We start from the raw sequence: 26,957 nt of genomic DNA on the forward strand, positions 1-26,957 counted from the left end.
GAAAAAATTTACAAGATCTTTTTTCTTAACTCGGACTCCTCTTTCTCTGAGGGAGGCCTTCAAGTCCCTAATAAAAATAGCCTCCTTAGACAGTTGCTGGCCCATTTTTTGAGACAGAGACCACTTACCTCAGATCAGCAGCTCCTCATGAGCAGTGAGAGTGCAGATCAAACGAGGCGGCGATCCGGCGCAGTTACTTTCACTTTGTCGGAGGCCGTCCTCAAACGCGTACCCGGGTCTGTCTTCAACCGTCTGTCTGGCGAGGGTCCGTACCTCGAGCCCCACGTTTAGGCGCCACTTGCCCCCGCCTGCGGGGACCCTGTACAGGTAAAGCTCAAGGGGGACCACTCCCTGAAAGGAAAAATGGGTGAGAAAGAGTAGACGGAGCCCAAGCAAGTCCACTTGTCAAGGGTCGCTTTATTGTATTGCAAGCTTTCCTTATATACAGTTTGTATTTAGAAGGGGTTGAAGAAGTTGGTCAAAGGTTACAGCATTCTTATGGGTATGGGGTGGGGGAACTGAGCAATTCAGCAACGTGACTGACCACCAGGTGTTCCAAGAGATTACTGCATGACTTATCTTTTCTGAGAACTGTTTGCAAGGGGAAGAGAAAGATAACCTTGCCATAAATTCTTTCTCAAGGTTACTAGTGCAGGCAGAATGTCCTGCTTAAGTCAACTGTTTGTAGAGCCATATTATATTTTTTGGTAATGAATGTTGTTTCTCCAGCTCCCGACAGTCTTCTGTTCATTTCCCCAGTTCTATGCTGGGTTTTTGACTGCCTGAGTTTGCATGGGACTTGTGCATGCTGACACCATTGCCATAGAATCATATGAGCAGGGTTCCAGTAGCTAGTAGGACTCTGTTTCCATATGGTCATGCACCTTATCCCTGGCTCTTACAACCTTTCCGCCCCCTCTTCTGAGATGGTCCCTGAGCCCCAGGTGGGTGAGATTCTACAGTGAGAGAAAACACATGAAACTTGCCTTTCTGAATCTGACTTATTTTGCTTAGTATGATGATCTCCAGTTCCTCCCATTTACCTGAAAACAACCTGCATCCATTTTTTGTGGTTAAGTAATTATGCTGTTGTGTGTGTATGTGTGCCCTATTTTGCTTAACCTTCCATTCATCAGTGACTACCTAGGCTGATTTCATCCCTCAGCCATGAGTAGTGCCGTGATGAACAAGGACATGCAGATGTCTCCATGGTATGCTGACTTCCAAGGTTTTGCATGTATATCCAGGAGTGGTGTGGCTAGATCATATGGTAGTTGTCCTTTTAGAGCTTTGAGGAACCTCCATGCTGATTTCCGCTCACCAACAGAGTCTGAGTTTCCCACCTCTTCCCCACCAGAATGTTGCTTTTTGTTTTCTTGTTGATGGTCTTTCTTACTAAAGTGAAGTGGAATATCAATGTAGCACGTGTACACACACACACACACACACACACACACACATACAAGTTGTTAGCATAATATTAATTGTACCTTAATGTATTTTGACTTACATTCCCTGATGGTTAAAAATGTTGAACATTTTTTCACTACTTATTGGCCAATTGTACATCTATCAAGAATTGATTATTCTGTTCATTTGTCCATTTATTGATTAGATTACTTGTTCTCCAGGTGTTCGATTCGTTTTTACTTTATGCATTCTGGATATTTATTTCTTGTCGTATGTACAGCTGGTACAGATTCCCCCCATTCTAGAAGCTATCTTTTTACTCTGGTAACTTATTCTTTTGGTGGTAAATCCTCATTATCAACATGACAGGATTTAGAGTCACCTAGGAGACAGACCTCTGGGAAGGTCTGTGAGGATGTTTCCAGAGGTTTAACTGAGGAGGGATGACCCACCCTAAATGTTGGTGGCACCATTCCATGGATTGGGATCCCAGAATGAGTAAAAAGGAGAAAACAAGTGGAGGACCGGCCTTGTCTCCCTGCTCCCTGACTAACCGATGCAATGTAACCAGCCACCCCACGTCCCTGCCACCACAGCTACAACCTCTCTTGCTGCCACACCTACCTCACCATGGTGGACTATCTCCCCTCAAACTAAGAGCCAAAAAAAAAAAATCCTTCCTCCATTGAGGTGCTTTTGTCAGGTGTTTTGTCACAGCAATGAGGGACATAACCAGTGCATTTCTGCTGTATAGAAACTTAGTAATTTGACGCAATCCCGTTTGTCAATTCTTGGTGTTATTTTCTGAACTATTGAAGTCCTCTTCAGAAATTCATGGCCTATGCCTGTATCTTAGAAGTGTTTCCTCTGTGTTTTCCTCTTGCAGTTTCAACATTTCAGGTTTTACACTTAAGTCTTTGACCCATTTTAATTGATTTGTGTACAGAGTAAGAAACAGGTGTCTAATTTTCTTCATCTGCATGTGATTATACAGCTTTTCCAGCACCATAAAGGGGCTGTCTTGTTTCTGATATGTTTTTGGCACTCTTAACAAGTATCAGGTTTACCGAGTCCTTTAATTCACAGTGGTAATATCCACCCTCAACGCATGGGTTTCTCTGGACTCATGTCCCTCTGTGTGACTCCACTGAAGGCCAAGGGCACAATTTGGACTTTACCAGTTGAAATGCTTTCATTTGGTAAGAGCCCAGAAGAAAACAAGACCATAAATCAAAGTACAAAATCACGGCATGAGTATCACATCTTCCCCTGATGGCAAAGGATACCCACAACCACCCTGAGGCCTCCCCTGATAAATGACGTCCTCAGGAAGTAGATCCATCAGGAGCCCACCCATAAAGGATTGCCTCCTGGCTCCTGTAGCTTCTCTCAAGTTTCTGGCCCTTGGCTGCCTGACTGCCACACATCTTGCTGATGGTGAACACAGAGCCAGGAATAACAAGCACATCTTTTGAGGTCATACTTTATAGATGCAAACTAATTATACCAAGGGCAACTGGGTCAGACTCCATTTGCTCTTGGCTGTTTAGATTAAAAGGGGGCACCGACCACGGGAGCCAGCCAGCCAGGGGCCATGGTTTCCAGAAAAAGCAACACCCGAAAGAGCCAAGCTGAGTGGGACAGAGATTTTTTGGATGGCACCTGCCTGTTCTGTGTCAGACTTTCGGATTGCCTAGACCACTGCTGTGTGACTCTCTACCCTACCTCTTTTCTGCCACAACCGCAGACCACCACGTGGTCTTTATTAGAACTGGACACTAGTTCCTCTGAACCCCCTAAGGGTGGGACCTCTAAATTTTTGTCAGATCAAAACCACCTGGAGATTGCTGAGTCTTTTTTCCCAAGTCTCTGATTCAGTCCATCTAGAACTGCCAGAACCCAGGAGTCTCTGTTTCTAACAAGTCTGCAGTTGCTGCTGATGTTGCTGGTGGACACGCTTAGAATAGTGTTTGTGACAGAACATGAACCTCTGTGATGGCATTTATTATATTCTGCTTTTCCTTCTTTTAAAACAAAGCCTTCGATCAGCACAGCACTGGCCGATAGAAATATAATACAAGCCACAAATATAATTTAAAATCAAATATATACTAATAAGGAAGATTCATCTTAATAACTTTTTTTATTTACTATAGACCAGTATGCCCAAAATGTTACCATCTCAATATGTGACTAATTCAAAATATAAGGGGATATTTTACTTTTATTTTCATACTTGAAGTCTGTAGAATTGGGGAAGAATATATTCTTGCAGCATATAACTGCACTGTGAATGCTTAGTCACCACATTCAGCTACTGGCTACCATATTGGACATTGCAGGCTTTGGTAACACCATGTACCAGGCAGTGTTATCAACTCCTTATATACTGACTCTCAAATCCTCACAATAATCTTACAGTATGGGAACCGTTATTAGTCTCACCTTACGGGTGAGAAAGCTAAGGTACAAAGAGCTTCAATAACTGAGAAGCAGAAGAGAGATTTAAACTAGCCGATGTGGTCAGGGTGAGCCACGTCACCATCACTGTAGATTGTCAAGCTTAACCACCAGTCCCTATAGGACAGGGAAGGAACGTTGTTCCTTTATGTCTTTCCACAGCAGACAATTCTTAATTCAGACAAGATAGCCAGCAAACGTGACAAATGGTAAATAAGTGAGAGAGGATGGTGGGGCCATGACACTTGCTCAACCACCAAGACATGATTGGGTGAGAGGGGGTATTTTCTAATTAAATTCAAGATGATCCATTCCTAAGGGACTTCCAGCATAGAGGAATGACATGCAGAAACAGACAATGGGAAGGATAAAGGTCTTGCATATTATGTATTAGACTGGCTACATCGAAGAAGGCTCTTTGGAGGTGGTCAAGCTTGAAAGGAGTATTGAGATGGAAAGTATTGAGATGGAGGAATGACATGCAGAAACAGACAATGGGAAGGATAAAGGTCTTGCATATTATGTATTAGACTGGCTACATCGAAGAAGGCTCTTTGGAGGTGGTCAAGCTTGAAAGGAGTATTGAGATGGAAGAAACACAGTGAATAAGTTGGGGAAGGAAGAAGAAACCTCAGAATTGGATTAGACAGCATCTACCACAGGCCAGTTCTTGGGACTAGGACTAGGAATTGGTAATTGCCATACAGGATGTTTTTTGAAAGTGCTTCCAAAATCAACACCTTTGTGAGAGAAACAGAAGCAAGACTGAGTGGAGGAAAGTTAGGCTAGCATGCAATCACACAAGGCCTCAAGTGTCTCCATAGGGAACCCTGGAGCTGGAGTGGCCCTTCAGAATTCCTCCACATGGAGGCAAGGGGACCAGTTCACACAATCACTGGATTAGGGTGAGGAAGGGAGTGATTTGCAGCAAGGCAGCTCTCTCCAGCTGAGGGAAGTTCCTGAAAAAACACAACTGTGTGCCATCTGCTGGAAACCCTCATAACAGCTATAGAATGAGCACCTTGGGGCTGGCAGTTGGGGAAGGAATCTGGATGGTGGAATCCACAGAATTGCCAATACCAGCTTAGAACCAAAGAGAAAACAAAATTTTGTCAAGTGAAAGAGCCTGATAGCATCCCAAGACAGTAGCATCTCTAGGGGATGGATGCAGTCATAATGCTAGTGAGTGGATCTTTACCTCGTTCTGACTCTATTGTTTGTTTCTCCTCATACCTCCCCAGGAAAGAAGAACAGTGAAGAATAGAAAAATTTCTTTTTTTGGTCTTTTTGAGGCAGGGTCTCCCTGTAATCCAGTTGGCCTGGAACTCACTATGTAGACCAGGCTGGTCTTGAACTCACAGAGATCTGCCTGCTTCTGCCTCCCAAGTGCTGGGATTAAAGGTGTGTACCACCATGCCAGGCAGAATAAAATATTTTTATTAATTCTTTTGGAATTTCTTACAATGTATTTTGATCATATTCAAAATACCCTCTATTACCCCTAACTCCTCCTGGATCACCCCACCACCACCAACACCACCCAATCCCTCACCCCTTCCCAACATCATGTCCTCCTTTTTTTTTTTTTTTTAAATAACCCATGGTGTCCAGTTTGTTTGTACTGCACATATACTCATAGGTGTGGGGCCATCCACTGGAGCATGGTCAACCTACAAGGGAACCACACCCTTAAAAAGTACTGACTCTCCCTCTCCAAGAAGCCATCAACTGTCGGTAGCTCCTCAGCTAGGATTGGGAGCTCCTGAGCCCCTCCCCTCCCTGTGCTGGAATGTTGACTGGCTTGATCTTGTGTGTGCAGATCAAGTGTAGGTAGCCACAGCTGCTTCAAGTTCACTTGGGCTTTGGTCCTGTCATGTCCAGAAAACACTGTTTCACTCCAGCCCTTCCCAACTTCAGGCTCTTACAATCTTTCCACTCCCTCTTCCAAGATGGTCCTTTAGCCTTGAAGGAGGAGTTACTATAGATGTCTCATTTGTGGCTAAGCATTCTACTGACCCTTGAAGAACAGAACTTATAGGAATCTGGGCTGAAGATATAAATCAGTTGATAGAATACCTCCCTAGCATGCACAAAGCCCTGGATTCCATCCCTAGCACTGCATAAACCAGACATGAATAAATGTCTATAATCCCAGAAGTTGGGATGTGGAGGCAAGAGGATCAGGAAACTCAAGGTCATCTTTGGCTACATAGTTTGAAGCCATCCTGGGCTACTTAAGACCTTGTCTCAAAAAATCCTTTATTTTAAAGTATCCTATTCCTGTGTCTGTGGATCCAGACACTGTTTCTGTATTGAGAAGAAATCTGGACCACATTGGGAGTAGAGCACATTTACCTGTGTGCCTTGAGCTCATAGATTTTGGGGAGTAGTAGGGGGCGGGGTAAGGAAGGATCAGTTAATGAAATGTCAGAGGCAAGGAACCACTTCCCCCATCTCATACATAGGAAATGGGGTCAGCCACCTTCCTACTACCAAAGAGGATGTGTCTTCAAGAGACAACGGCCAGCCCCAGACTGGGACCAGAGCCTCTCAAGGAATAAGTTTCAGCTTGGATTCAATTCACACAGAGATTCTGAACTTATACTTAGCAAACCAGACAGGAATGGGACAGCCCTGGAGATTCTGAGTCTGCAGAGTTGTCCACTTGTCATCTCCAGGGCCTGCTGATCTAAGAGCCCTTTGATCAGGTGGGGAGCTCACTGGGAGCAGAATAATTAAGCATTACACTACAGAGTCAGAATCCACAACTGAAAAGAGAGGGAGAAAGTGGAGAGGACTAGAACTATCTGTTTACAACCCAGGTGTATAGGCGTGTGCATCTTTGGCTCAATTTCTGGGTCTATGACTCTGAACAAATCTTTAACTCTCAGAACCTCGGGTTTTGTGAGTACTAAATGAGTTTTCAGGAGAACACTTGAAAATATGTTAGATGCTCAAAAACGGGTATTCCTGCTCTGAATGTAGCATACTATATTTCACACATGTGTACAAACTTACATTTTCTAGAATCTGCCAGAAATTTCCCCACCAGTCTGCATTTTATTGCCCATGGCAGGGAATGAGGTGGTAGGGTGCTACCCACTTCTGAGGTCAGAGTAAGTTTACCCTGGAAACATAAGTTTGTTGAATGTGTGAATGAAGAAATGAGCCAGTGATGGAGGGAGAAAAAAGGTCTCAAGTGTCTCTTCTCCCAGGAAGCCTTCCTGGGTTCCTCTAGAATTCATGGGATCCTTGACAACACGTAAAATCTATTCATTGTAGCCCTGCATCCTGAATTTCTCTCTGTACTATTTCCAACGCTCTCCTCATTCTGTGTGTGGTGTTCTTGTCTCTGCCACCAGAAAGTGTCCTCCAAGTCCACCTTGAATCTTTCAGGTACCAAAATCCACAGATTTATATCCCAGCAAGGAATATGTAAAAGGAAAAAAGTTGGCCCTCCTCTGTTCTTACAGAAGACAGTAAGACTCTTTCCTTACAATTTTGTAAAGACTAAGGTGAAATAGTAAAAATGCTTAACATGGTGCCTGGCACACAGGAGGTGCTTCAGAAATCAAAATTCAGCATTAGTGGTAGCATTAGTGTTGGTCATAGAGAGGGAAGGGGAAGGGAGAGTAGAAAAGGGAGGAAAGAGAGGGATGCTGCAGTTCCCGTGTACACAGCCTGGAGCTGAGTTTCAGAAGTCAGTTGTGAAGTCCAACTCACGCCCAAAACAGAAATTAAACCTTCCTGCCTGGAAGTGGGAAATTATGTGATTTCACAAGGATGCACAGCTGGCCAAGCTGCTTTGTTCCAGGCAAACTGGAGCAGACAGTGAACCTTACACAAGTGAGGAGGGCAGGGCCAGACAGCCTTACAGCCAGCCTGACAGGGAACCAAGTGAGCTTAACAAGCAGCACTCCAGGAGAAACAGCCAAGGCTGGTGAGCTGGCCATCTGCCAAAGGAAATAAACACTCTGCCCTCCTGGGACCAGTTTCCCTTCTTCCCTCCGGATGTAGCCACTGCCCCTGCCAGCTGTCATCCCCCTCTCCCCTCTCTTAAACACGCCGTTACCAAGGAGCAGGGAGCAGGACAGGGAGGAGTGGAGCATAAGGAGGAGGAGGAAGGAGGGGGCAGCTGAGAGAGGATGTTACACATTGCCAGCACCCCCAACCCCCCATGAGAATGCTCACCTTAACGAAGGGATTTTCAGACTTGACCAGACCAGGGCTTTGTGTTTTCTTCTACTCCTGGTTTTGGAGAATCGAATCTGAAGGTAAGCAGGTGTTGGTGGCTCAGGTCAGGTGCAGTCCCAGGACTTCAAGAAGTCCTTGGGACAACTGGCCAATATGCAGAGAATAAGAGGGTGCAGACTACCTATCCTCAGGGATCATTGTAGAAGAGGGGGAAGAAAGACTGTAAGAGCCAGAGGAGGTAGATGACCACAAGGAAACAGTTTTCCAGACAGCTGGGCAGTTACTCATATGAACTCACAGCAATGGTGACAGCATGCACAAGTCCCATGTAAGCTCAAGCCAGACAAAAATCCCAGCATAGACAGGGGGAAGTGGGTAAGGCACCCCAACACTAGCTGAGGAACTACTGGTACCCGATGACTGCTAGAAAGGGAGATTCTGTCTCCTTTAAGGGTGAGCCTCTCAGGAGGTTAATCAGGCTCCAGTGGATGAACCCACACTGAAGACAATTTAGGGACACAAACTTGATTCTATAGACCTTTATATGGGGATGGATAGATGTATTAGAGAGAGGATAGAGAAATTTGGTGGGGAGTTAGTAAGGAGGATACAGATATGGGATGGGCATCTAAATAGGATCAAAATATATTATATGAAATTGGCAAAAACTAAAAAGAAGCCCTTGGGAGTCACTGAGGAGCCCATTGGACCACACTTCAGGGTGTGGTTGCAGGCTCTGAGGGAAGCTGTGTGCTGACTGTGACAGCAGGTGTTTGTGTCAGCAATGACAAGCAGCCACCATTGCCACTAATAGAAGGCCAGATCTTTGGTTATGCCACAGAAAAGAATTTCAGAACAAGACAGGGTGCAGCAAAGTTAGCAATTTTATTCAGCAGAGACAAGGGATGGGGCACACTGTAGATCTAAACACTGATTCAGAGAGCTGCACAGGTGAAGGACAACATGGGTATGGGCTTCTCCAGAGAGAGTCATGCTTGGGTGTCCTTTCCATGGCTACATTTGCAAGCATTGTAGCTTTTTAAGGTATATTGCTCAAAGGATATCATTTACAACAAGATTTTTTATTATTATTTTTTAATGTGTCTGAGTGTATTGCCTGCATGTATGTAAGTGTACCCATGTTATGCAATGCTCACCAAGGTCAGAAGAGGGCTTCGGATCCCTTGGAACTGACATTATGGATGGTTGTCAACCGCCATGTGGGTGCTGGGAATTGAACCCGGGCCCTCTGCAAGAACAGTCAGTGCTCTTAACCACAAGCCATCTCTCCAGCCCTGCAACAAGATTTTTAAACTAAGCAAATTTTTTTAATTAAGTAGAATTTTAAAATTAAGTAGAAAATGGGACTGGGGAGATGGCTCAGTAGGTAAACGCACTTGTTATACAAGCATGAGGACCTGAGATGAAACCCCTGAACCCATATAAAAGCTAGACATAGCTCAAGCATCTGTGATCCCGGCGCTCCTACTGGAGCATAGGAGTCAGAGACAGGAGAGCCCCAGAAGCTCTCGAGCCAGCTAACCTGGCTTGCACAGTGAGGGCATGTGTACTACAAAAACAAAGAGACAGTTTCAAACAAGGTGAAAGGCAAGGACCAGGGGTTATCCCATAACCGTCACATGTGCACCATGGCATGCACACCCATATTCACACACACAGATAAATTAAGTAGAAAATATACGTGTCAGTTGCATTAGTTACTTTCCTATTGCTATGATAAACCATATGACCAAGGTCACTTATAGAAGGAAGAAGTTATTGGGCCTATGATTCCGAAGGGATGAGTCCATCATGGCAAGGCAGACATGGCAGGAGGCAGCAGGAGAGAGCCAGAGCAGAAAACTGAGCACTCACATCTTCAAGCAGGTACAGGAAGCAGAGAGAGAAGCTGGCAGTGGGAAACTGGCTTGCGACCTCTCAAAGCCCGCCCCCAATGACGTGGTTCCTCCAGCATGGCCACACCTCCTAAAGTGTCCAGATACTTGGGGTCTACAGGGGACACTTCCATCGAAACCATCACATCAGTTTCCTTATTTTCCTTCTTATTTTAAAAGATACTGTAAAGTGGGGGCTGGAGAGATGACTCCATGATAAAGAGCACCCAGCACCCACATGGCAGCTAACAACTGTCCATAACTCCCATACCAAGGGAATCTGACACCGTCTTCTGACCTCCACAGGCATTGCACGACACAAGTGCACCTACCTACATGCAAGCAATACACTCATACACATAAAATAAAAACAATAAATAAAATATTTTTTAAAAGATATTGTGAAATGACTTTATGAAGTACATTATTTAGATTTAAGGATGAGAAAGAGTGTTAATACCATTAAGCTCAAACATATAGCCCTAAGTAAGCATGGTTTGTTGTTTTTAACATACTTATTTGAGATATCTTTAGAAAAGCAGACACTATCTCTGTAGGTAATTCTGATTTTATCAGTTGAGTTGAAGTTTCTTGACTCTCAGCCAGCACATAATACAAGCTAGATCCCAGAGCGGGAGCTTCTTTCCCTGTTTACATTCATTTAGTTTTCTCTGTTTCTTCCTGCCTCATTTTGGACAGGACTGTCCCTTGCTTCTTATAGGCTGCTATTAGCAGTCCCCCAACCCCATAGAAAGTCTTTTTCTTTATCCTACTTTGTACTGTGCTCATCAAAACCTTCTGAAAGCATAAACTTTGAGCCAAGAAACCAAAACTGAGACTGGTCTCTACATAATCCAAACCCCTGTAAACAGATGTGGAGGCCTGTTTGATCTGGTAATTGTATCAGTTACTGTTCTTGTTGCTTTGACAAAGTCCCTCATAAAAGCATTTAAAGAAAGGTTTATTTTGGCTCATGGTTTGAGGGATACAATCCATCATGGCAGGCAAGAGTGTAAGGCAGCTGGTCACATTGTATCTGCAGGCAGGAAACAGAGCAGACAGGAAGGAAGGCTGAGTTATAAAGCCTGAAGTTCTGCCCCCAGTGACACACTTCCTCCAGGGAGCCTCCGCCTCCTAAAGATTCCACACCCTTACAAGGTAGTGTCACTGTATGGGGACAAGTATTCAAAGACATGAGCCTATGGAGGAATCCCTGGAACTGGAGTTACAGACAGTTAGCCACCACGTGGGTGCTGGAAATTTAAACCTAATCTTCTGGAAGGGCAGCCTGTGCTCTTAACTGCTGAGCATCTCTCCAGCCCCCTTTGTTTCCATTTAAAACTCCACAGACCTCCCTTGTTTTCTGATTACCCTGAGAAGTGTGTGTGTGTGTGTGTGTGTGTGTGTGTGTGTGTGTGTACAGGCACACACACACATGATGGGGGCACACAGGTGCCAATAGTGGAGGTCAGAATACAGGTTAGCAGAGTTGATTCTCTCCTTCTACCTTTATGTGGGTTCTGGGGATCAAACTCACCGTCACCAGACTTTTGTGACAAGTGCTTTTATCCTCTGAGCCATCTTGCCAACCCTGACAGTTTTGAGGAGCACTAGTCAGGTGTTTGTAAACTGTTCCTCAACTTGGGAGTTTTATCGTGTGTTCTTATGATCATCCTGGGGTTAGAGGCTTAAGGGAGCAAGCCACAAAGTAAGGGACCATTTTCATATCAAATGTACAGACTGTCAGCATGACTCTAATATAGCTGATATTGACTCTGGTCACCTGGCTGACAGTGACCTGTACTGCCAAGCTTTGTACTATAAAGCAGAGAGCATTTTCTTCAAAGTTTTATTTCATTTCGACTGACAATAATAGATTTGTTGGAACAAGTGTAGTGTAACGTTTGAATACATGCGTTATGGAATGACGAAATCAGGTTGATTAATATATACATCACCTCAAATACTTATAATTTCCTATGGTAAGACCATCTAAAATCATCTCTTTTTTTTTTGAGAGGTTCCCTGTATGGTTTGGACAAGCTTGGAACTCACAAACTTCCTGCCTCAGCCTCCCAAGTGTTAGTATTAAAGGCATGCACATCACACCCAGGATTTTAATCCTCTCTTTCAGTTATTTTGAAATATGCAATGCAGTATCATTTGCTATAGTTACAGGATGTATACAATAGATTCCCTAGAACTTATTCCTCCTGTGTAACTGAAATTTGGTGCCCCTTGACAGCTTTCCTCCTCCCTGCCCCAAGCTGACCAACCCCATCCTCTCCAGCAGTCTTAACAACCCCTTCCTGTTAGCTAGGCAGAGTCTGAGGCAGCCAGGGCTGAAACACCTGTGTTCTTTACTCCGATGTCAGTGAGATGGTCCCTGAATATTGATGATCCTGTTATTTTATTAGACTCTGCCTTGACCTTTTCATCCATCTAATTCCAACTCTCACTTTGTCTGGGGAGCATTTGAGAGACTTCTTCACTATGTGAGGAAATGTTCCCTCCCAGCTGATTTTATTCCCTCTAAAACAGGTGCCTTCAGTGTGCAGGCACCAGATGCCCACAGCTTTAACCCATCCTCCATGTAACAGGAACTATGTGGCAGTGCTAGTATTCACTTGTTCCTTTCTTCCTTGGGGGGAACCTGTGTCTAACAGAAATCATGGTGCTGTAGAAGAAGCCAGAATCAACATATTTCCCTTTCCCTGAGTCTGGCAGGAAGACAGGTAAGGGAAGCCACAGCCAAGTCGGACTGTTGAGCTCCCCTAACATTGAAATCCAGAACCCTCACTGCCTGGCTGATAAAGCTTCGGTTTCCCTCCACATGGATAGTATTGTAGTCGCTACTGCTTCTAGCAAATCACTTCAAACTTTGAAGTCTGGGGAGAGGATCATTTGTTTCTGCCTCAGACTCAGCTAGGTGGCCTGAGGGGCTATGCTACCCACTTCCATCTTGCCTCACCCATGTGACCAACATCTGGAAGGTCACTGGAACTGCCTCATTTCCCTCTGTCATGAGCCCTTCCTTGTGCTGCTCCAGTTTCCAGACAGCATGCTTGTTGGCCTCTAAAAGTAAGAACCCCAAGAACACAGGAAAAGGCTATATGCTTTATGCCTAGCCTCAGTAATTGCATCCACAGTCACAGGTCCGCCATATCCAGGCATAGGAACACAGACCTCACCCCTCAGTGGGAGTGCCACGGTCACTCTGAAGCAGGTTTGAATGTGCTGCTATGGTCATTTGTAGAAAATACAGGAAATAGTTGTTGTAGCTCAGGTGCTAGATTAGATATTGGGAATATGACATCGAACCTGGCATTAGACCTGGTAGTTTAGATAGAGCACAGACCTGAGGTAGACCAAACCTTGACCATTTCCATCCAGAGGGGTGAGCTCAGAGATTACAAGCACCCAGGAGAGGTTCCTAACAAAGTCTTCAAGGTTCAGGAAGCCTTCCAAGAAGACTCTAGGTAGAAAAATGCTTGTCTAGATTGAATCAAAATAACTAAGGCAAAGAAGCAAAAATTGAAGAGGAAAGGCAACCCAGCACAGTTGCCTGTGTGTTGCTGCATTTGGGAAGGTCTTTTTTTTGGGGGGTGGGGTTGGTCTTTTTTTAGCCCCAGCTGTCCCAGAACTCACTATGTAGACCAGGCTGGCCTTGAACTCACAGAGATCCACCTGCCTCTGCCTCCCGAGTGCTGGGATTAAAGGCGTGCACCACTACGCCCAGCTAGAAAAGGGGTTTTAAATTGTGGTCATCAGCAACAATACTTATTATTAATAATGATAATTGTCTTCATCAAGCTTTCCTCTGCACATGCAGTACTTTTTCCTGAATTTGAAAAAAAGCTCTCAGTCTCCAGGATTTCTTGAGCATCTCAGATCAAAGAGGCCTGGGCTTTTATCCTGGAGCTGCTCTGTGGCACCCTTTTAACCTTAGACAGATGAGTTAACCATATGACAGGTTGGAGATGATAGGGGGACATGACCTACAAATTTGTCATACTTGTCTGTTTCTTGCTCCCAGAAAAGGGGCTGTGTTCTGTGTGTGTCTGTCTGTCTGTGTGTGTGTGTGTGTGAGAGAGAGAGAGAGAGAGAGAGAGACAGAGAGACAGAGAGACAGAGAGACAGAGACAGATAGAGGAGACAGCGGGAGATAGAGAACACAGGAGAGAAAGAACATGTAACTATGAGCACCAATATGTGCATGCATGCTCACACGTGAGTGTACATGTTTTGGCTAGAAAGCTGTCATCTGTCAGCCTCCCAGAGCCACAGCATGAGATGAATTCACATTAGCCAAAGGCCACTGGGGCACATAGGCCTGACTCATGTGGTTTTCTTGCTTGCATGTGTTCTAGAGACAGTGCTCTGGGAAACAATTCCCAGTGGAGTCATGGACCTCATCAGTCCAGCTGTTGAACCTGTGATCTCCGGACATTTCTGGAACCCGCCAGGTGATGGTCCCGTGAGCTCTGAATACAGAGCAGAGCTTCTGCCCTTCAGCCCTGTGATTGGATGCATCTCCCAGCACTTGTTGGGAGGGAATGTGTGGAGTGTGGCTACCTGGAAAGAAGGAAGCAGCAAAGACTGCATTACAAACTCCTTAGTCAAAGTCACAGGCGTGTGTTGCCCTTTCAGAACAGTGACCTGGTCCTCTAACATGGTCAATGATACAGATTTATTTCTATGTAAAACCATGCTCAAAGGAGCTAGGAGTTTATATGTGGTCTTTAAAATGAAAGGAATCTTTGGAGCTTAAAGAGCAGAGCACGCTAAAGTTCTGGAGGCAAAGTGTGTGTGAAAAGAGCACTCAAATGAGAGCGAGCATCAGTAAGACTGCCCAGGCAATGAGTTGGCCTGAGTCACTCTCCTGATCTAACCCTATGTAGCTGAGTGGTTAACTAAGTCATTTTGCTTTTTTGGGCCTCTGCCTTCTCATCTCTAAGATGAAGGGGTTAAATACCAAGAGTCCTGACATCCTTACCAGCTAGAAGATGATAACTTTGAAATTAGGAAGCACATTTCTGAGCAAAGATATGTATTATTGCCCATGTCAGAATAATCTGGGACCAGACGTGCTGTAGTGTTTTGTAGTGTTACAGAAGTGTCAAATGCAGAGAGTAAATAAGGCTCCTCATCTACTGTGTGCTGTCCCAACAGAACAAGCTGGGTGATTTACAGTTTACTGTGAGTTCTATAGTCTGGCAAGTCCAGGGTCAAGGGCTGGCATCCAGGAGGGAACCCTTGCTGTGCCATCCCATGGGACAAGGGCAGGAGAAGGAGGTAAAAGGGGGTCCTGCTCATTGTTTTATAAAGAACCCACTTTCTCAAAAATGTTACAGGGCTTGAGAGATGACTCAGCAGTTAAGAGCACTGTCTGCTATTGCAGAAGACCTGGGTTCAGTTCCCAGCATCCACAGGGTAGCTAACAGCCATCAATAATTCCAGTTCTAGGGAATCCCACACCCACTTCTGGCCTCCACAGGCATTGCATACATGGGTGCACTTACATACACACAGGCAAAACAGTCATACACAGAATTAAAAAATAAGTAAATCAAAAAGAAGATATTTAGCTTGGGGTAGTGGAGCATGCCTTTAATCTCAGCACTCAGGAGGCAGAGGCAGACAGATCTCTGTGCAATCGAAGCCAACCTGGTCTACATAGTGAGTTCCAGCCAGTTGAGGCTACAGGCAGACCCTGTCTCAAAAACATATTTATAATTACAAAGAAAGTAAATAGAATTATATATATATGAATTATCAATATAATAAATACTGTGTGTATATAAGAACTTTTGAATATGTAATGTTCCTTCTCCCAAAGGTGCACATTCAAATTGGGAAAGGCATTCAAACTGGGGAAGTGCTGAGATTAAAAGTAGGAGTCCCCAACCCTTTTATGATACTACTACAAGTTCCCCTACTTGCCTGAAAAATTGGTTGTTCATCAATGAAATTGTTAAAAACATTAAATATGCCATATAAGACTCAAGAGTAGAAATTGAAGAAATCAAATAAGAGAGAACACAACCTAGAAAATCAGTTTCAAAGACTGTAAATCATTGCTTTTGGCTGTGCAGAGCTTGAGAGTGGAGGGCAGAATAGAAAGAAGGTGAAGCAGAAGAGGAGGGGCGGGGTGCAGCTCAGCGGGAAAGTTTGCCTAGCATGCAGACAACTCCAGGTTCCATCCCCAGCACTTCCAGAAAAGAAAAAGTATGGCAAGTCAAAGTTGAAAATGTCAACACGGAGCGGGAGCCGGACGTGGTGCACGCCTTTAATCCCAGCACTCAGGAAGCAGAAGCAGGCGGATCTCTGTGAGTTCAAAGCCAGCCTGGTCTACATAGTGAGTTCCAGGACAGCTGAGGCTACAGGGAGACCCTGTCTCATAAAGATTAAAAAAAAAAAAAATGTCGACACAGTCCAAACTTTGCAAAATCCCAGCTCACCATTCCTCAGCTGTGTGATTGTGGACAGGATCCTCAGCCATGTGACCATGGACAGGATCCTCAGCCATGTGACCGTGGACAGGATCCTCAGCCATGTGACCGTGGACAGGATCCTCAGCTGTGTGACCATAGACAGGTTCCTCAGCCATGTGACCAGTCTGGACCGGATCCTCAGCCTTGTAACCGTGGACAGGATCCTCAGCTGTGTGACCGTGGACAGGATCTTCAGCCATGTGACCGTAGACAGGATCCTCAGCCATGTGACCGTGGACAGGATCCTCAGCCGTGTGACCGTGGACAGGATCTTCAGCCGTGTGACCATGGACAGGATCCTCAGCCGTGTGACCGTAGACAGGATCCTCAGCCATGTGACCGTGGACAGGTTACTCAGCCGTGTGACCAAGGACCGGATCCTCAGCTATGTGAGCACAGACAGGTTGCTCTACCTCCCTGGCTTCTTTCCCTCAATTTTAACAGGAAGCTAATAAGAGCACCTACCCTGCCTGGCTGCTCTAAGGAAGTTGTCCTTTGAAGGATACCGCCCATCAGCACAGGCTTGCCCTTCAAGCAGCATGTGGTACTTAGGAAATGTTAAATGCATTATGTAGTAGTAGCCACTTTTCTCTTTACCAGTTCCCTCGTCTGTACCAGATGCAAATGCCATACACAGTATGAACAATGGGCAGCCAACCAAACATAGGAAGAAGGAAGGCTTCTCCTCCCCTCGAAATGGTGACACGTGCTTGGGAATTCTGGGGAGGAAGGAGGCTTTCCTGCAGTATCCAGCACCCATCAATCTATGGGTTCCCATCCCAACCCCGTACTTGTCTTTATTCTGACATGTTTTTAAAATTGGCTCCACATTTTAAGCAAGTCAAGCTAGATTTTAGTTTTAGTCTCTCTTATATATTTGGAATTAGAGTTACCAGAGTCCATTATGCAAATCTTTGCAAATGATATGCAAAGAGGCAGTCACCCAGATTGTGAGGAGGGGGCTGTGTAAACCAGCACAAAGGGCCTTGAATGAAAATTTACATATGTTAGGGGAGCCCCTGGTTGAAGGCCTTGCACATTTATTGTGACAGTACACATCACATTCATTTGTTAACCTTTTGTGTTAAGGAGGAAAGGTGTAAGCTCTTGTCTCATTTACATAGTCAAGGTGACAGTAGATTGAAGGAGTTGTTGGACAATTCAACACCATTGCTATTTTATAATACAAATGAAAATTTTATTCTAAAATAATGACTGTGATCCAGGCTGTCTCCTCGTTGTGTGACTTTTCCTGGGGAGACATGAACAAATGTCTATTCACCTCAGACGGGACACCAATGACACACCAAAGAAATGATTCCTCCCAAGTCTAGCTTAGTGAACTGATGAGTTTTCTGAGGTTACTTTTGGGAGCATGGGTACTCAAAGCCCCACCTCAGCATGGGTGGTATCTCAAGAGTGCTACATCCTTAAAGCTCCCTGAAACTTGAAGGCAGCTCAAGTGAAGTCTTCTCTGGCAATCATGTGTCACTTATATAACCTTGGGAAGGTTATAAGCTTCATGACCTTCCTGAGTCTTATGAGCCTCCTCTTCCCTCTAGGAGGGAATGTTTTAATTCAAAGGAAATAGCTACACCACACTGCCCAACCAGGTAGGTGTTCTTGAACAAGTCACATCAGAGTCTCATCCCTCTGTACAATGAAGACGTTGGTTTAAGGTGAACTCTAGGACCCCTCATTATATTAACCAAATATACTCCTCCATGTAAAACCCCATGGTACCTAGGATGGCAGTATCCATTCATAGCAGCAAAAATTAACTCTGAAGTAGCAATAAGTGACAGAGAAGTAATTTTACCTCCCTCTTAGGGAGACAGAAAACTTCTGGGGAGTCTGGAAACTGAAAAAGTAGCAACAACAGCAAGGACAGTCCAGCCTGCATGCCACAAGGACACCAGCCAAGGGCTCTGGCTGGGACGATCCAATTTCTTTCTCCGAGTATCTTAAACACCGAGCAGCATAACCCTGTGTTCTAGAGGGCTGCGACACTCTCCTGGAGGCCAAGTGGCTCTCCTTCCTACTGTGGGCCTGTCCCTAAGGTCATTTGGTGTCTCTTCTAGAGCTCTGTGCTGTTCTTGACGCTGGAAAACTGCAGTGCCCTTGGCCTCTGTGCTCTGACTGTACCAGACATATCCGGTACTCTGGCTCAGCAATCCTCTGGGGCCTTGATTTTTAACTCCAACTCTCACAGAAGCCACCAGTCAGACATAGGTGTAACCTGCTAGCCCTTGAGCCTAAGGTTTGCCTGACACTGCCCTGTGACAGTCAGGAGGCATGGTAGGATAAACACCCAAGAAGTAGCTCTTGGATGGTAGGGTTGGGAGTCTAGAGGAGTGCTCCTTCAAGCCCATGAAGTGAGATGCCCCCCAGGAAGACTGAGGTACTACCTATCAGTCACACCTGCCTTCAGATTAGTTTTCCCCATTGCACCAGTCTAGATTAGTGCAGACTAACTTGTTCACATGGCCTTGTCTCATCTCTCCTTTTTCAGAAGGTCTTTAATACGAAATGCTTGTTCTAGTTTGCTGGGCTGCTGTAACAAAATAGCACTCAGTGATAGACAAATTAGTTCCTCAAAGCTTCTCCAGTCTAGAAGTCCAATATCAAAGTGGTACCAGGGTTGGATTCCGATGGTACCAGGAGTTAGCCCCTCTCCCTCCACAGTAGATGGCTACTATCTTGCTGTTCTGCCCTTATAAAAGGGTCCTTCTATGCACACAAGCCCTTTATGTCACCCTGGTGTCCTTATCTCTTTTTAGAAGGATACCAGTGAGACTGGGTTAAGGCATATCCTGTGGCCTTTGTTCACTTGAATCATCTCTTTGAAGGCCTCTCTCCAAATACAGTTCTGAGATTCTAGGGGTTGGGGCTTGAGAATAAGAACTTGAAGGGAACATAGTTCAGCTCTTAACAATACTCATAGTGAACCAAGGCACGCGTAAGACCATCAGGGACTTGCCACATAATGTTCATTGAGCACTGGAGATTGCCACCACCAATGACTGTCCCTGCAATGCTGAGATGCAAGGTATGGGGTAACAGGGCTGGAATAACCCTGAATAGATCAGAGCAAAGCAGCATATTACTTCTGTTGTGGGTGTGACTGATAGGCCTCTGCTTCCCCCAGCATCGCTAGTGGCAACTGACCAGGAGAAGCATATGCTTAAGAGACAGCCCTGGTTCCACATGCTTCTGTGACTATGTGACTTCACACATGTTCCCTTGTCTTCCCAGACTTTCATTTCCCACCCTGTCAAGTGGTTGTGAAACTGGGAGCAGGCATGATTGTAGGATTGGCTTGAATGAGCAGAATGCACTGTGTGTGGGAGCTGGCTTGTGAATGAAGGCATAGAAAAACTGGGTTGCTTAGGGCAAGTCTTTGGTCCCAGAGATGGTAGGTGCTATTGCCTCTATTCAAGGGCAGGTTCTTCAGCCTCTCCAGCAGACTTAGAAAGTGAATGTTGGATCCAAAGGTTTTTCTAAGACCACCACACACTTCCTGAGCTTTGAGTTATAGGCACACTAGAGTTCCTTCTTCACTGCATCCTCAAAAATCACCAAGGCTCACCATCCCTACCAGATGCTGAGAGTAATAGGCAGAGTCTTACCTTCCATACAGACTCCTGGGAGTCACAGGCAGGACCCTCCTTCCCACTTCCAGCAGCTTTGCTGCCCATTCCAGAATGTGTGTGAGAATTCTAGCCAGGTGGCCACTTGTCCTGCTGGAGTGTGGTAAAGTCAAAAAAGGCTCTGAGTGAGTTGGCAGAGATGTCTGCCCACTTCTTGGGGTCTAGCTATGACTGAAAGGGAGTCCAAGAATGATATAGAAGGGTGTATACGTACACGGGGAGTTAAGAAGTCAGAATTAGGCCCTAGAAGAGGGTCCCACCACCCATCAGCAGCAGAGACCAGCTCTCTCTGACCCATGTGCTGTAACAGCCAGGCTTGCCCTCTCTGATCTCAGTCCTATGTGTCCTGTTCATGTGGGGTATCAAGTATGGGCACATGCTGCTACAGTTACATACACACACACACTCACACACACACACACACACACACACACATACACATATATATATATATATATAGAAATGCTCTCATATATATAGGTTTTTATGCTGTTGCATTTTCTCAGAAATAAAATAGCTGCCCAAAAGTCACCATGCTCTTGTAAGTAAGGCCTTACCTAAGATACTATTAAGTAAGTCCAGTAAACTCATTTACATACACACACACACTCACACACACACACACACACACACACACATACACATATATATATATATATTTAGAAATGCTTTCAAATTTATAGGTTTTTATGCTGTTGCATTTTCTCAGCAATAAAATACACACATTATTATGCAAAGTCCTTTTTGTTGTTGTGTAGAAGGACCCTTCCTACTCAAAAAGACCGAGCAGCACTGTTCTCCCTGGTATAGCCACGTGAGGAGTGCCACGGGAAAAGCAGTTGGTAACAGACCCCCAGTACCATGGTATTTCTGCAGCATCCTCTGTCCCAGACTCTACTACAGTGCTGTGGGAGCTAGGTTTGGCTGCTCTTCTCTAGACCCTTGCCCTCTTCTGACCATCACTGCCCTATGACACAGGACCTCTTCCTTACTTTAGGGTTGTCAGTAGGTCTGTGAAAGCCCCCCTGGGGTCCAGAGGCAGCCCCGTTTATTTTGTATGCTCTGGGGTGCCAGGGAGGATAGATGTGGGGCTAGGAGATCTGAACGAGCACAGATTTGACAGGTGTACCTTGGTCTTGTTCAGAAAAAGGAACAAGAGTTAACTCCCCACACACATGCCTTCCTCATCACGTCTGAGTGGTTCACAGGTCTTGTGGTCAGACTGGCCTTGATCACTCCCTGACTGCAGATCACAAAGATTTGGAAGCAAGCAAGTGTCCCAGGCTTCTACTCCCATTCTGAGAAGCTGCACTGAGGTGGAGGGCTTATGGCACTCTGGGAAATTTAGAAAAGAATGGAATTAGCCAATTTGACTGACTCCTGGTAATGTAGTGCTGTTTTCTCTTCCTGATGGGTCGCTGGTAACACCCTTCTCATAGACTTACACCAACTTCACATATAGCTCTGTGTCTCAGAATACTGGGGTGCCAGTGTGGACTCAGGGGCTCAGGAATGCTCTCGATATCCCCCCTGCATCCCCAGAGCTTTCCCAGGTCCTGGGTGAGGACAGCTTGGCTGTGTGTGACACTCTTGTTCCTCACCTCTCTCCTCTCTCCCTTTCCAGGCTTCCTCCTGACCTTGGCACTGACCAAAGCACTAGTACTCGCTGTCCAGGAACCATCTCCCAGGGAACCTCTCCAGACCCTCCCCTCAGTCAGTCCCCCGGGCACCATGGTGACAGCGCCCCACAGCTCTACCAGACTGTCTTCCTTGGTGATGCTGAGCCCTCATCCTGATGGACCCACCTCACAGGCAGCAGCTCCCATGGCAACGACACCACCCCATCCAGAAGGGCACCCTCCTACAGACACCATGTCCACTGTTCTGGTGACAGCCACCATCCCCCATCCCGGAAGCCCTCTGCCCACAAGGTCCCCTCCAGCTGCCATGGCAACCACATCCACCCACTCAGAGGGCCTCCCCCCAGGGGATGCTACCCCCACCATCCTGTCAACAAAGCCAGCAGGAGCCACCAGCCGCCCCACAATGCCCCCGAGGGCCACCATGCGCAGGCCCCCCAGGCCTCCAGGCACTTCTCGGAAGGGTGCTGGTGGTCCATCTCGTCCTGTCCCACCTGTACCTGGCAGCCACTCGGCAAGGAAGGAAGGCCAACGGGGACGAAATCAAAGCTCTACACATCTGGGACAGAAGCGTCCCCTGGGAAAAATCTTCCAGATCTACAAGGGTAATTTTACAGGGTCTGTGGAGCAAGACCCCTCTGCTCTTACCCCCAAGACCCCACTCTGGGGCTACTCCTCTTCACCACACCCCCAGACAGTGGATGCAACCACACCACCCACAAGTACCTCGTGGGTGCCCACCACCATCCCCCTGGTACCTGCAAAGGACAAGCCAGACCTTATCAGAGCCGTCCAGGGGGCTGGTCCCACCTTCACCAGCCCAGGAGGGGAGCCGGACACCACAGCAGCCTCAGGTGCCCCTGCCGGTTCACAGCCTGCCCCAGTGCCTTCTCAGCGGCCCCACAGTGACATGCAGGACAGCTCCAGTCACAGTGACTCTTGGCTTGCTGTCACTTCTGACACTGACAGACCTCTGTCTGTCAGCTCTGGGATCTTCACGGCTGCCCCAGGGCCTACCCAGGCTGCCTTTGATGCCAGTGTCTCAACCCCTTCCCAGGGGATCCCTCAGGGAGCATCAGCAACACCACAGGCCCCAACCCAGCCCCCTGGGGTCTCAGAAAGCACTGTTTCTCTAGCTGAAGAGGAGGCTAAGGCTTCCCCTGCAATGGAGGAGACGGAGGCCTCCCCTACAACAACCGACAGGGTGCCCAGACCTCTTTCTACAGTGGTGTCTACAGCCACAGGAAACTTCCTTAATCGCCTGGTACCTGCTGGGACCTGGAAGCCTGGAACAGCAGGAAACATCTCCCATGTGGCTGAAGGGGACAAACCCCAGCACAGAGCCACCATATGCCTGAGCAAGATGGATATTGCCTGGGTCATCTTAGCCATCAGTGTGCCCATCTCTTCTTGCTGTAAGTACCCTGCTCATCCCCCAAATTCCCTTGCCCAGAGTTGGGCAGCCCTACTAAGTGGACTGCAAAAATCCTGGAGTCCAGCAGAAGGGCAAGAACCATGGACCATCCCTGTCCCTGGTTCTGGGTGTGGCTTGAATATCCACAGACCATAAAGCCACAATTCCCAGGAGCTTGGAAGACCTCACAGGTGCTCTGATCTAGCCCTGCATATTGCAGAAACAAACATCAAACGTGAGGAGATGTAGCTAACCCAGGATCCAGGCATTGGAGAGAGGCAAGCTGGGTTGCTTAACTCAAAGCATCTCTCTTCCCACCTGGTGCTCTATCAGACACCACCCTGCCTCAACCACTGGCCTGCCAGTCCCTCAAGAAACATGGTCCCAAGACACCATGGGTGACAGTTGACCTTGGAGATTCAATCTCCAAAGTCCTCCAAAGTAGCGAAGTCGTCCCTGTCCTCTGCCACCTCCCCTCCCTCTCCCTTCACGCCTCTTCACTCCTCCCGTTCTACCTCTGTACCACCTCCCTCCCCCTGAGAAAGAAGAGGACATTAAGTTTACCCATGCTGGGGAGTTCCATTGGCCAAAACACAGTTCTTCAAACACAGGCTATATTAAGGCTTGGGAGTTATGTGAATTTTAGCTCCTTCCCACCCCCACACCACCCAGCCTGCTTTAATGTTCATAGGTGATCTGAGCTCCATGCACTGTGGACCTCATCATGATATTTCTCTATCTTAAGACCTCCAGCACCTCCTTGCAGTAACCTGTAACCCCCTCCTCCCTCCGCCCCGGTGAGGTGTTCTCCCTGATGTTCCCGCCAAGAATTTGTTGTGACCTCTCAGAACCTTAAGGGCTCCTTTATGTCTTCGTGTCTTCCTCCATTCTCAGAGTTTTCTCTGTAACCTCACACTGGACTCAGCCCTACCCGACCCCAAATGGTTACCATTCAACCATCCCCTGAACCCTCTTACAGATGTTGCCCCATGCTGCTCCTCATTCCCTGGCCAGCCCATTGTCCTCTGAGCCTTCAGGTTCGCCCAGCTCTCTTGGGAGCCTGAAGTCTGCCTTCTTGTCATTTCACCCAGAGGCACTAGAATCGTTCTCAGGAGCAGTGTTCTCATTCCGCGTTCCTCATCCCTGACCCTTCAGGTGTCCATTAGAACTAACTGTATTGCCCAGACCTACCCACATTTGCCTCCTCTGAATGGGCCACCCGTTTATCCCTGGTCCCCCAGGAGCACAGCATTCCATGCATGCCCAGCCATGCCATGGGGACAGTGGGGGACACTTTTGCCACAGTCACACAGCCTGTCCTGGCATCAGCCTTGTTTACTGAAAAGGCTTTGGGTCACCTTGATTCTAAGAGAAATGTAGCCCTCAGGGCTTCCCACAGGGAGACTGTTGAAGACAGCCTTCCCTCAGGCCATAAGTCAGCTTAACAGGGCCAGCTTTCCACTTACCACTTCATCCTGACTTTTCCCAGAAGTCACTTCTCCCAGCTTGCTGATAACCTTCTATGTTGGGGCTGGGTGGCCAACTTCTGCTCAAAGACAATTCAAAAAAAGTAAAAATATTTACAGAGCTTCCTTCTCAATTAATACAGCTTTACTGTCTCTCATGGGAACACATGTATGTTTTAAGCCATGATCACCCACTTCTAAAACAGAGGGATAAGATTAAGAAAATGTAGCACTATTGACCAGTAAATTATTCATAGCAGTCATATGTGAGAGGTGACCCATTGAGAGACCCCTTCCCAATCTTCCATTCCTTCCATGCGTTTCAGATGTTCTAGTTTACAGTGTGAGGTCCCGTTATGTTTTATCATCCCCTCCCTGCACTCACCAGAGAAAATAAATAAAAACATGAACAAGCACACACTGTCAAGGTGGCTAGGGTATCTCCAACATCCTACAAGTGAGGAATAAGTCGCCAAGTTGAGGTGACATCCCCCAAGTTTCCCAGACCTAATATTGCAGAATCTAACTGATCCGGTGTGATATCTCCCAAGTGTCTCTGTGTGCTCCCAAGTGTCTCTGTGTGCCATGGCACCATGCCAGTCCCTAGGGAATCGGAGCTGTGTGACACGGCAGCCTCCTCGTTCTCAGCTCCCTGTATTTACCCAGCTGTCCCTGTTTGCCTGAGCTTCGGGGTAGAACTAGTGTGCAACCCCCCACAAGCCACACCCACAGGGTGTTTCTATCCTAGAGTCTCCTGCTCCTCCCCCTCCCCCAGCCCTTCTGAAAGGTGTGCTTGAAATTAGTTCTAATCTTGCTGCAAAGCTGGAAAGCCTATAAAATTGCCCATAAAATCAGTATCCTTGCTTAAACAAAGGGTGCCAATGTCAGCCGATACGGGAGCAAGGACACAGCCCAGAACCGCACCAGGAGGACACGTCAGAGCTATGAGAAGAGGCTTCAGGTGCTGGGGGCTAGGACATAATACTTTCTAAAGGAAAATCTGAATTTTGTTCCTAATGGACTCTCATTGCCCCATAGAGACAAGCAGAGCCCACCTCCTTGGCCTTTCTGCCATTTACACAGGTGGCTCCCAACTCTTGCCAGGGTCTTGGTTACCTTTGCATCAGCATTGTGTCCTTACTCATGACCATACCTCCTGTGGGCCGTCATCTTTGACGGCAGGTAGGAAAGGGAAGGGAACATTCGGAACCCTAGGCTGTGTCCACGAAAATCTTCATCTGTTTGAGCTGGTTCCATAGCCCTGCTCCACTCCAGACCTGAAGACCCATGTTTCAACCTGCCCTGGTGTTTCTATGTGCCCCAAAGCTACTCTGACAGACCTCACAGGCGACCCCATCCTTTACCAAATGGTAAGATATTCCAGGCAGTCAGGCTGGTAGCAAAGTGCAAATATAGATGCCATCCCCTCTGGTGGAGAGGAAGTGGAGAGATGCCTACAGGAAGGCAGGGTTGTACAGAGCAGTATGGGCCCTGGCTCTGCCTTCTCCTCCCCAGGGTTGCTTGTTAGTGGGGGGGGGATATGATTCCCTTCTGGTAGAATGCTAAGCCTGCATGAGGAGGAGGGGTCAGTGGCTCACTTGCCTTCTATATCGCAAGACCTTCCAGTCTATGTACAAAGCCCAGAAGTGTTTTGTCTCCTGAGCTCTGCCAGACACTCTGAGCTAGCTTGGTTTCAGATGTGCTGAGAACTGAAATTGATTGGACCCAGGCTTAGGCAAGGGCCAGGAGTCATGTGGCTGTTGAGCTGGTCTCTGCTGCCACCATCAGGATACACAGAACCCACCACCTCCTGCCAGCAGCCTCTGGCTTGACATTGGTCCTCACCTACCAGTGGGAGCTCTGGGCTTTCACAGAACAAGTTAGAGGCTCTGCTGAGCTCCCTTCCCTGTCTCACACGTAACAGGCTCTGCTGACAGTGTTTTCTCTCAACCATCCTGTACAAAGATGGACTGAAGCACAGCTCCCTGACCTTGGATACTTGAGGGCCTATGTGCACCTTGCCCCAGAACAGGGCTTCTTCTAAACTTGGGAATGTAGCGCAATATTCCAAAGGACAACATCCATAGTACCTACCCATGATCCTTGACTGTGTTCATTATTCAGTAAATGTTAGCTGTGACTATATACACATGTGCATATGGGCATGTGCATATATATATATATATATATGTACATATATTATTATATGCATTCTTAAAAGACCTAAATGACTTTGTAATTAACATATAAGATAACCTGGATTAGAATGACTCTTGCCATGAAAACAGTAGAAATGACTTGAGCCCAGAAGGAAGTGAGGCTGGGACTTATGTC

At 46.7% G+C, this 26,957-nt stretch overlaps 1 protein-coding gene across 2 annotated transcripts in view; it reads left to right on the forward strand.

Moving 5' to 3' along the window:
* Tmem108 (transmembrane protein 108) overlaps window positions 1-26,957 on the forward strand; it is a 365,991-nt gene that overhangs the window by 329,274 nt on the left and 9,760 nt on the right. The window contains exons 4-5 of one of the 2 annotated variants that reach the window (XM_008848780.3): window positions 14,330-14,425; window positions 21,728-23,158. In XM_008848780.3, the coding sequence (XP_008847002.2) occupies window positions 14,330-14,425; window positions 21,728-23,158 (1,527 nt within the window). The remainder of the gene's footprint in view (window positions 1-14,329; window positions 14,426-21,727; window positions 23,159-26,957) is intronic. The other variant, XM_029553905.1, reaches the window with a different exon arrangement.

The sequence above is a fragment of the Nannospalax galili genome, unplaced genomic scaffold, assembly GCF_000622305.1.
Source record: "Nannospalax galili isolate Female #2095 unplaced genomic scaffold, S.galili_v1.0 scaffold584, whole genome shotgun sequence".
NCBI classification, from domain to species: Eukaryota; Metazoa; Chordata; class Mammalia; order Rodentia; family Spalacidae; genus Nannospalax; species Nannospalax galili.